This window comes from Eucalyptus grandis, chromosome 6, assembly GCF_016545825.1.
Source record: "Eucalyptus grandis isolate ANBG69807.140 chromosome 6, ASM1654582v1, whole genome shotgun sequence".
Classification (NCBI taxonomy): Eukaryota; Viridiplantae; Streptophyta; class Magnoliopsida; order Myrtales; family Myrtaceae; genus Eucalyptus; species Eucalyptus grandis.
The window spans coordinates 38771532-38783095 of NC_052617.1; the positions used below are offsets into that span (position 1 = coordinate 38771532).

Consider the following 11564-nt stretch of genomic DNA (forward strand, 5'->3'; position numbering starts at 1 on the left):
CACGATAGAACTTGATTGTCTTAGAATTTTGCAAGTACTTGGAAATTATTCTAACAATAGTCACCCACTGATGGATGCCAATTTGGCTCATCACAAGTTTTCAGAGGGCTAGAAACATAAGTAAATTCTATATATATTGAGTATGTCACATATGTAAAAACGGAAAAATTACCAAAAAAATTCCAAATCTATTGCATTTAAGACAATTCAATCATAAACCCTTTAGTTTGACTAATTCAGTTTCAAACATTTTGACGATTTATTAATATAATTCATCAGGTCAGATTTTGGTGAAAAATTATTGACATGAATATTGATCATTCTATGTAGCATGACAATGACCGTGGCTAGCCGTTGGTGAGGGTTGTAGTCCTAGCACCTCACTTGATCTCGCCCATAGCTGGCATGGCCTTCACAGCCAACCTTGTCCAAACCATCATAGCCCCCTTGCTTAAATCTGGGTGAGGCTAGCCTCACCATGGCCTTATGTAGAAAAGGGTTGCCTTCACCTTCAATTGGCGGGGCTAGCCTAGCCCATATCTTGGCAATGTCAGGCAAGGGCTATGACCCTCACCCAACGGCCAGTGAGTTTTGGCAACCTTCACCGATCACAATAAACAAACAAAGGAATAGAAAAATGAAAAAGATAAATAAATAAAAAAATTATTCACGTCAACAATTTCTAACTAAATTGGCTATGGACTACATTGACAATTTTTCAGAATATTTAGAACTAAATTAACTAAATTGAAAAGTTTATAACTAAATTGGTACAAGTACAATAGGCTTCAAGATTTTTAAAAATATATATATTTATTCCCTGTGAAACTTCCCCATAATCGAATAAAAAGAAGACTTATTGCATTGTTCATATAACGCAAACTCGCCGGACTAGTGAATTCAAGATTCTTTTTAGATTGATTCTCTCGTGAAACATCATTATGTATCGATATGCGTTTTGTTATGTATAGCAGTCAAACAGCTGGCCCCTATAACTCTTTGACATGTCAATAAAAGACGAGTTCAATACCCCATGATGGTGCATAGTTACTAGTAGCGAAATGGAATGCTATCATAAGATTTACTATACCAATCAATTATGATTTATGGGACTTGGATTTCCTCTAACAACAGTTCTTCTGTTCCAGTGCAAATGATTGCTTAATATGACCTCGTATATTAAGACGAGTTCAATACTCCATGATGGTGCATAGTTATTAGTAGCAAAATGGAATGCTATCATAAGATTTACTATACCAATCAATTATGATTTATGGGACTTGGATTTCCTCTAGCAACAGTTCTTCTGTTCCAGTGCAAATGATTGCTTAACATGACCTCGTATATTAAATGTACATGTGAATCAACTCGTTTTTATTTAAGCCTATATACAAATTGTGGCATTTTTCTCCATCCATGATTATAGAAGACTTCCTCCGACCAGTTTTTTAATTGGTGGATTGCATATATGGACATAATTCGAGGTAACTCAACTCGCTTTATGAGATTTTTCTATTGCAGCCAGCAATTTCGGCTCGACTCTTGACTTCAAGTCAACTCGATTCAATCTTCCAAGTCGTAGAAGACCTAGCTTAACCCACTTATAACAACCTGTGGCATCCGTATGCATTTTTTTTCTCATTAAATATCACCATTAGTCGCTGACCTTACATTGGGCATGCCGGATGTAGGAAGCAATTAAAGTTTGGTAATTATATTTTTTCGCACAAAAAGAAGCATAATTATTCGAAAGATAATTCGTCTAAGGGAACAAAAACATTCGAGCATGTTTATAATCTCAATGCTTAACTGCCTCAAAAACCCCCACGCGATGTTTTATTTGCACCCTTAACTTGAGAAACTTCCAATTTTACCCCGAGTTTCAACTTCAATTTCTAGTTAACCCCGGCCTTTGTAACCAAGGGGCGTCAAATGTCAGATCTAGAGATACGTGCAAACTGGTAAGTTGACTTTTTCTTGATCTAAGCTCCTCGTGAGTAGAAACATTTGGGTAAATCTTCCCTCACTAAAATGACATTTAGGTAATTAATAACTTTAAATTATTTGGTTTGATATTATCGATTAAATATAGGAGGAAAATAAGTTATTTCCATAAATAAAGTTGGCATTAGATTATTGTCAATCTATATATATATATTTTTTAACTAGTTCCGCTAACTTCATGAATCATGTAAAGTGCGAATCAAAATCTAATTAAATTGTCTAATATGTGTTTGCACTTGAGGTTGTGCATAATCAAACATATCATGTGCACCTAATTCACCCACAAAATTCATTCCTCTACTATTAACATGTGGTTTTCTAATACAGAGCGGTGATAAAATTTGTTCCTCTTTTTTTTCTTTTTTTTCATATATATAGTTATGGTATCAGATCGAGCCCAATCGTAATTAAGGACAATCAATTTTTTGCAAAATGGTAAAAAAGTTCAAGCAATAATTTTTTAATGATTAGATTTATTTCTCTGTATCTTTAAACAAATCGTGCCAACGTAGAATTTAGGATCCGGCGTGGTAATATTTTTCAAAAAATCCTAAATAAATTGAAGGTAGAGAATTCACTCTTAAGCTTTTTAATCGTACCGATTTAGTTTTAAACATTTTGATGATTTTCCAATCGCTCATAAACTTTCATTTGAGATTTTAAATACATGTGGAATTACTTTAAAGCATTATAACAGACAAGATTTGCTGAAGGAAAATTTAATTGCCAAATCGTGCTCCCGTAAAATTTTTGGATTGCACTGGAGAACGCTGCCCTTAAGATCGGACTGCCTGATTTAATTTAAATTAGTATAAAAGCCAGTCCTCCAGGATATAGTAAAGCAAATATCAAAACTAATATTGAGGGATACCAAACTGTAGAACACTAAATAAGAGTTCATGTCTTCAACTTCATAGCGTACAAACTATATATGTCATGGCAAGATCATCTCTTCACAACATAATTATCACGGCGATCTTGCTTTTTTCAACGGATTTAACTGGTAACTAGTACAATACTCATTCTTATCTCCGTATTCTCTCTGCGTCAAACATGGGAGATTTCAGGTTCCGGACATTAGCACGTGGGGTACGGAACGCCGCAGACTCGCATGACCCGTTTGCCGTCGGCGGAGGTGAGGTACTTTCGGAGGGTAGGGTTCCTGATGTACCCACAGAGGCATGGCCTCTGCTCTCGCATCTTGCTGCAGCACAGGGCCGCAACTGCACGGAAGATGTCATCGCGGGCACGCATGAGCTCAGCTGCGAGGCGCTGCACGTCACCGCTTCCGCTACATGGGCTCGATCTGCCGAGAGAAGCACAAGCACTGCCATGAGCTGCCACAAGCAAGCGTGGAGATGGGGAGGGATTGGATGGCTTGGCCATGATCTTCGATGGGAAGCAAGTGAAAGGGAGACTGGAGAGGACAGTGATGGTGTATGTTTTGAGGCCAAGGCGAGGGACGGGAGATTTATAGAGATGACACTCGAATTTAAATATCTCACAAATTATTTTGAATTAAATAGGCTAATCATATATTTTAAGAAGAATGAAACAATTATTAAATACCCAACGTCAAGTGCATGGATGCATGCATGCATGCATGCAACATGTTTGTGTTCTACTATGTACATGTGATGAGTAGCGGATTTCGTGTACGCATTTTCGTGCGAGGAATTGATCGAGATCATCCATCCTCCATTTATAAAATTCGAAATGTCTTTTTGTCGGTGCCTAATCTTTAAGGCTATATATTGCCTAATGATGGCCAAAATTCCAGGGCATCTTCGGCATGGGAACCACAATACTAATATACGTGGAAGGAAAAAAGATGGTCGGTCTTTTCATTTTCAGAAAAAATTTCGTCTTGACTAATTTAAACATAAGGAATGATATTACAGATATGATGAATCACAATAAAGATACTGTGCATAGAACCACTTTATTTTTCATTACCTTGCAAATATTGCACATAAGTTTTCAATAATAATACAAGTTTAGCGAAAAGGGTTGTCATAATGTCTTCATTAATTTCAAAATGCCGACACATAACTGAATTCTAAAAATGCAGTCAATTTTAAAGATTCCGGCTACACACACTTGTCAATCGGCCAATATTGCTCATAGAGATTATAACGAAAGGAGGAAAAAAAAGAACAACTCATCGACTCGGTGCTTCAAATCTAAAAAGAAAGTGAAAACCCAATTTTCCACTAACTCAATTTTCCACACTCAATGCGAACCCAATTTTAGCCAGCTCCGAAAGAGAGAGAGAGAGGATTCATTTCCTCTATGAAATGGAATGCCCCTAAATTTCAGTCGATGGCAGCATCGTTATCATCGCATAGAATTTTCAAACCAGCAGCCTTCATATATTGTAGCAATCCACTTTAATTCATTCAATTTCAACGGCCGGTCACACGATAGAACTTGATTGTCTTAGCAACCCACTAGACTAAGGAATTTGGGATACTTCAAATTGACTCTCTCGTAAAACATCAACATGTCTATATAAATATATATCTGCAATGAAACAGGTTAACTCCGATAAATCTTGAGAAAGTCCATAAAAGACAAGTTCAATACCCCATCATAATGAAGTGCTACTAGTAGTGAAATCGAATGCTATCATAAGATTTATTGTACCAATCAAATATCAGTCCTAGGACTTCAATTTCCTCTAACAGCAGCTCTTTTCTACCAGTATATGTTATCACCTTACATGACCTTGTATCATATCATGCATATTTGAAATCAACTCGTTTTTAAGCTAAGCTTAAATGAAAAGGCCATTTTTTCTTCTTCATCCATGATTAGAGGATATTTCTTCTGAGGAAAAAGTGCCAAAAAAGTCCTAAACCTTTTGGCTTTGTGCCGATTTAGTTCTAAACATTTTTTTGGTGCCGATTTAGTCCTAAACCTTTTTACGTCATGCCAATTTAGTCATTTCCAGCCAATTTTGGCCAGATTTTGCTGACTGGATGCCGACCGGCTGATGTGGCCTAATCGGCGCTAACGTGTACAACTTTTAATAATATTTTAATATTTTTGAATATTTTTTATTTTTTTTTTATTTTTATTTTTATTTTGTTCTTTCTATTTTTCTTTTCTTTTTCTTCTCATCTTCTTCCTCCCACCGGTTGCCGGAGCTCGGCGAGGGCGAGCCTCGCCAACTCGGCGCGAGGCCAGCTACCTCGGAGAACCCCAGGAATCACAAAACCCCCACCCCCGACGGATTGCCGCCGTGGGAGAAACAGGCGAAAATCCGGGGCTGGAGCCGCGCGACCGAGGACACCCCGAGCTCCCGTAAACCCTAGAGATGACGACGACGACGAGCGGAGGAGGGAGGAAATTTCTAGGGCGAGATTGGGATCGAAGAACGGAGCCGGGAGGAGTCTAGCTGGCCTCGCGCCAAGCCGGGGCTCGCCCTCGCCGGCCATGGGCGAGGCTCAGCCTCGCCACCCAGGCCGCGAGGGCGGCCTCGCGCCGGCGGGCGAGGCTCGCCCGCAGCCATTGGTGAGGTGGCCGGCGAGGTCGACCTCGCCGCCCATCACCTCGGCCGGTCGCCAAGCTCCAGCGGCCGGCCGGGAAGAAGATGAGAAGAAAAATAATAATAATAAAATAATAAAATAAAATAAAAAATATTCAAAAATATTAAAATATTATTAAAAGTTGTACATGTCAGCACCGATCAGACCACGTCAGTTGGCCGGCGTCCAGTCAACAAAATCAGGCCAAAATTGACCGGAAATGACTAAATTGGTACAACGTAAAAAGATTTAGGACTAAATCGGCACAAAGCCAAAAGGTTTAGGACTTTTATGACACTTTTCCCTTTCCTCCGATCAGTTTTCTAATTAGTTGGGTCATAAATATGGACGTTGATCCGATTTCTTTTTTTGCTTTGGACGAAGTCAACTTAATTTACCCTTCCACTCAAGGGAAATGATGAAGGCGGTCTGACAACGCTTATGAAATTTTCCGAAGGCAGTCAGCAATTTCGGCTCGACTATTGACTTAGAGTCAACTCATTCTATCATCCCAGTCAAAAAAGACCAACCCAAACCCACTTATTTTTTTTCAAAAGAAAATTATTTTCGTTACTCGAAAGAATACATAAGAAGTGTGTAATCTTCATGATAAAATAAATCGAAACAGAAAAAATACTTAGAAGCAAACCTATATTCAGAAAACAATAAGGATCGACGAAGCACCAATAAAGTTAAATGCATACTCATTCCACAAAAACGGATCTATTTAGCAAAATAATTGACTGCCGATCACTAGTATACACTGGAAATTCCTTCATCAATAACTATGACGTTGCCAATTGTTAATAAACACCTAGGCTCGGCTGTTTTTACATCATTGCCTTATAGAGACGTCAATGTTTCTATGATCATCATTGAAGCAAGAGGCAAAAAACCTGTACATGAACAGAGCAAGGGTATATCAACTTCCCAAGAGCATATTCATTAAACTCCCAAATTTAGATTGGGAATAGCACCCAAATCTATAACTAGATCAAGAAAGTTCGAATTCTCAAATCAAGAACTAGATGTAGAGAAAAGAGCTCCCAAATCTAAATCAAGAGAGAGAAAAAGTAAGGAAAGAACAATAAAATGCAAACAAAATCAACAAGAGAGGGAGAGGAGGGTGGGACTAGCTCAAACCCTTCTTCTTGGTTGAACGTTGAAGAAGACGATGGAGAGAAACGAGTGGAGAGAGAAGACTTTTTGCTCCCACCCACTCATTGGCGAACTATGCTATTTCATTATCTATCATCATTAGTCCCCGACCTTACGTTGGGCATTCCAGGCGGAGAGAGAGAGAGAGAGAGAGAGAGAGAGAGAGAGGACAGCAGCATCTCGCCAATGGAAGTTTGATGATTATATTTTTCGAGACTGTAAGAAGCATAATTATTCAAAAGACAATTCTTCAAAGGGAACAAAAACATTCAAGCATGCTTATAATCTCAATGCTTAATTGCTTCAAAAACCCTATACAATTCTTTACTTGCACCCTCAACTTGAAAAACTTTCAATTTTAACCCGAACTCGAATTTCATTTTCTAAATAACCCCTAGCTTTTATGACCAACAGGTGTCAAATGTCAAATCTAGATATATGAAAGGGAAAAATCATGAAAAACCTTGAACTTTGCTTAAAGTGACATATTTACCCCAAACTTTTTTTGTGACGTGAAAACCCCAAACTTTCCAAACCGTGACACATTTACCCCATCAATGACATTTTTGTCTTTTTTATTCTATTTTTCCTTTTTTTCTTTTTTTCTTTTTTCTTTTTCTTCCCTCTGCCGGCCATGGCGGAGGGAAGCAAGCGTCCGGTGACCTCGCCGGCGTCGGGCGAGGACGGCCCTTGCCGGATCTCGCGAGGGCAAGGACACCCTCGCCCGACGCAGGCGAGGGCCGCCTAGCCCGACACCAGCGAGGGCAGCCCTCGCGGACGCCGGCTTCCCTTCGCGAAGCCAGAAGAAAAAAAAATTTTAAAAGAAGAGAAAAAAAAAATTTAAAAATTTTTAAAAATGAAAAGACCAAAATGCCCTATAATTTTGGGGGTGAATGTGTCACATAATGAAAGTTCAGGATTTTTTGTGTCACAAAAAAAGTTTAGGGTAAATGTGTCACGGATGGCAAAGTTTGGGGTTTTTCACGTCACAAAAAAAGTTTGGGGTAAATGTGTCGGCTTTGGGCAAAGTTCGGGGTTTTCGTGGCTTTTTCCCTATATGAAAACCGATAACTTGACCTTTTCTTGATCCAAGCTTCTAGTGAGTAGTACATTTAAGTGAATTGCGCATGTGAGTGTGTCTCCTTTTCTGTGTGTCTTTGTGTTGGTGTATGTACACTAGACCTATCAAAATGGGTTATAAATCCATTTATTAACTAATATATGATGAACCCACCCTTTCCACATAGGAAATAGGAGGTGGGAGGTTCGAATCTCCAATTTCTTAGAGGAGTTGGGATAGGGATAATTTAGTTTTAGGTGTGAGTTTGGACTCATACGCTATATAAGGAGGTAAAATAAAAATCGAGAGTGAGAATTAGAATAGGAGTAAAGTTAAACCGACAAAAAAAAAAAAAAAACTCATATTGGACGGATTGATTGGTTATATGAGTTAGTTATATTCAATAAATGAATTATATAAATTTACAATGATAATACCCAAAATAATATAAGTATTAAATGGGTTCACAACTTACATAAACCCATCTGCCTCTTTGACTCTCTCTTGCCCTCATTCTATCTCAAGTTCACTCGTTTCACACTCTTACATCAATTTGGGCATAGATTTGATCCAACATGAAGTTGTCTTAGTAATATTGGTCAAGTCAGGTAATCAATTTGGATCGGACAATTTTCAACCCAACTCAACACACCTATTTGACGGATCTAGCGTACACATGCACATTTGCTATGCATGAAGAGAGATAGAGCCAGAAGAATTAATCAAATAAATGATATCAAATTTTGCGCTTTTTCCACCCCTATTGACTCCCAACACTCTTACAATCTTGAATTGAACGCACTATCCATTGTGGAACCCACTATAATTTTAGGTTATTTATTACCTTTTCTCCATTTGTTCTTTGGCTTCAGTTTTACTGAAAAAGACAGAATTATCAACATCCCTCTCAAATAACTTCTTTGTTTTTTTTTTTTCTTTTTTACCCTAACGATTTCTTCCACGCCCAAATTTTTCAACAATTTCTTCATGTTCGCCTTTTTGTGAACTTATTCTTCATCGTCCATTTGCATTATAGTCTAATCAACTGCTCTAATCTAAGCAAGCACTAATCATTCATCGGAGTAGAGGGATGTTAGTTTTATTTGCGAAAATTTTGCTTCATATCCCTAGGTTCTCCTCAAAATTCTCCATGTCAATTGGCCAAGAATAGGGTAACAATCGAGAGTCCATTGGACAAGCCATTAAAATATTGAACCCCCTCAAAGAAGGCCTTACCAAATTGCTGTTCAGTCAGTCTACGAGAGAGAGAGAGAGAGAGAGGATATTTGGATTGACGATACGGTGAACAGAGCTAATTACCGTGGTTCAGGGGAATTGCTGAGGACTTGCGATCATTTATTTGTTCTCGATTCTTTATCATTTATAAACTCTGTTTCGGCAGGTTAATCGGTTCAATTTAGGGATGAATTGATCTATTAACAAAGAGAAACCAAAATACTGGTAGTGCCAACATGTAATGGGTTGGAGTTAACCCTGGCGTGATAGCAACCTGTGTTGTCTCGAAAGCCAAACCTTCCCGAAGCGACGAGGGCATTAAACTCGTCGGGAGTTCTAATACCAGCATTCATATGAGGGCTTACCAGACCGTAAAGTAAAGAAAAATTAAACTAATTTTAAAGCACACCAAATTGTAGAACACCAAATAAGGGTTTCACTTCATAGAGTACAACTATATAGATCATTGCAACATCATCTGATTGCAATCAGATTGCTCTCCGGCAATCTTGCTCGTCTCTTTATTTCAACTTATTTAACTAGTAAACCATACTCGTCCTTATCTTCGTATTCTCTCGGCATCGAACGTGGGAGGTTCCCAGTTCCGGAGACTTAGCACGTCGGGTACGGGACGCCGCAGGTGCGCGCAACCCGCTTGGCGTTGGGTGAGGTGACATACTGCCGCAGATTCGGATTCCTGATGTACCCGCAGAGGCACGGCCTCTGCTCTCGCAGCTTGCTACAGCACAGCGCCGAGGGAGGCGCGGACGACGTGATTGCGGAGACACACGAGCTCAGCTCCGTGGCGCTGCACGTCACCGCTTCCGCTACTTGGGCCTGATCTGGCGAGAGAAGCACAAGCACCGCCACGAGAGCGGCCGCAAGCAACCGTGGAGATGGGGAGGGATCGGATGGCTTGGCCATGATCTTCAGAGGGAAGCGAAGTGGAAAGGAGATTGAAATCAGCGGAGAGAGAGCGCGTGGGGACTGGAGAGGTTGGTGGGGGCGTATGTTGTGTGGCCAAGGCAAGAGATAGTGGATTTATAAGGACGGCACTTCAATTAAATGTCGCATAACTTATTTTGAAAAGAAATTACAATAGGCTAATCATACAATTATAGAGGCTTGGTTGCATCCTTGCGACGTGTTTTGGGCCCTAGTGCATTTTGTGTCAGGCATTCTAGTACACAAGGAATAGACCACCCCCACCTGTAGACGTTGAATTGTATCGCTGTCGGCTCTCTACCTTTTAAGGCTACATTTATTGCCTAATGAGCGCCTTGTTTCTCGGGGCATCTTCGACCATGGGAACCACAATAATAATATATAATATACATGGAGGAAAAAAAAAGAAAAAAAAGAGAGAGAACGAAAGATGGTCAGTGCTTTTATTATTAGAATTCCTTTCGTGAAAAGGATCACTTTCTTTGTTATTGCCTTGCAAACCTTACTCATAAGTTTCAGAATTGAGATTTTATTACATCTGTGTTAATTTCAATGTGCCGACCCGTGAAGTTGAATTTCATTTAGAGAACATGAATTAATTTTAAAGACTTCGTGTGCACACATGTATCAATCATCGGACATCATCTATGGAGCTTATTTTTCATTACGAGGGATTGATAGAAAAAAGAAAAAAAAAATCATTAGCATAGTGCTTTAAATCTTAAAAAAAGTGAAAATTCAATTTTTTCACTAAACTTGATTTTGACTTAGACCATCGCATCAAATCTCCCTCAATGAAGGGAAAATATCCTTTCCTCTATCAAATGGAAAGCCACTAGAATTTAATAGATGGCAACATCATCATCGTTACTATTACATAGAATTTTCAAACCACCCTTCATCCGATTACTCCTGAAGGAGCATGGACCTCAGCAGGAGGATAACAAAGAAGATGATGGATGCTTCAAAGCGGCCAAAATAGATAGAGCAAGATAGGACTAGGCACATGCACGGTAGGCAAAACAACGCGGCAATCGACTTTAACTTCATTCGAGGTCAACTCTCAGCCACATGATAGAACATGGTTATCTTCGAATTCAACAGAATAGTTGGAAATTATTCTAACAGAAGCCGCCCGCGGGCGCAAGCCGGCTTGGTTCTCGCAAGTATTCGGAGAGCTAGAAACGAAGAACGGTTGCGAATGCGTTGAATACGTCCGCATGCCGGGAAACTTCCTCTTCACCAAATACCGGAAAAACTTGTTGGATTTTCCTATGATCTGCTCAACTGGAAGTCTACTTTGCTTTACTCTTCACGGCAAGAATGCCAATGTGAAGACGGTTAGATAAAGCTCGTGAAATTTCCCGAATGCCGCCAGAAATTTCGGTTTCTACTCTTGACTTGGAGTCAACCCATTCTATCTTCCAGTCATACACAGCTGTGCTAACCCACTCATTTGCAGCCACTTACATCGGTGTGCAAATCTGTCATTAGACATTATTGTCAATTAGGGGTGAGCATGGTCGAGTGAACATTTCTCACTCTAGATCCAAGAACCACCCACTAAAGACCAATTTTTTAAAATTAGAACCGAGAACCGCTCATTAATTTCATGGATTTACCTAGGAACC

General features: G+C 39.4%; 1 protein-coding gene across 1 annotated transcript; it reads right to left on the reverse strand.

Annotated features, from left to right (window-relative positions):
• Nucleotides 1–9401: 9401 nt before the first annotated feature.
• Nucleotides 9402–10022, reverse strand: LOC120294706 (non-specific lipid-transfer protein 2-like). The gene has a single exon (XM_039315133.1). The coding sequence runs from the start codon at nucleotides 9910–9912 to the stop codon at nucleotides 9601–9603; it is 312 nt and encodes a 103-aa protein (XP_039171067.1). The 5' UTR covers nucleotides 9913–10022; the 3' UTR covers nucleotides 9402–9600.
• Between the last annotated feature and the right edge of the window lie 1542 nt (nucleotides 10023–11564).

Coding starts and splice junctions, on each gene's coding strand:
- LOC120294706 (XM_039315133.1), bottom strand. CDS start 9,912: ATGGCCAAGCCATCCGATCCCTCCCCATCTCCACGGTTGCTTGCGGCC.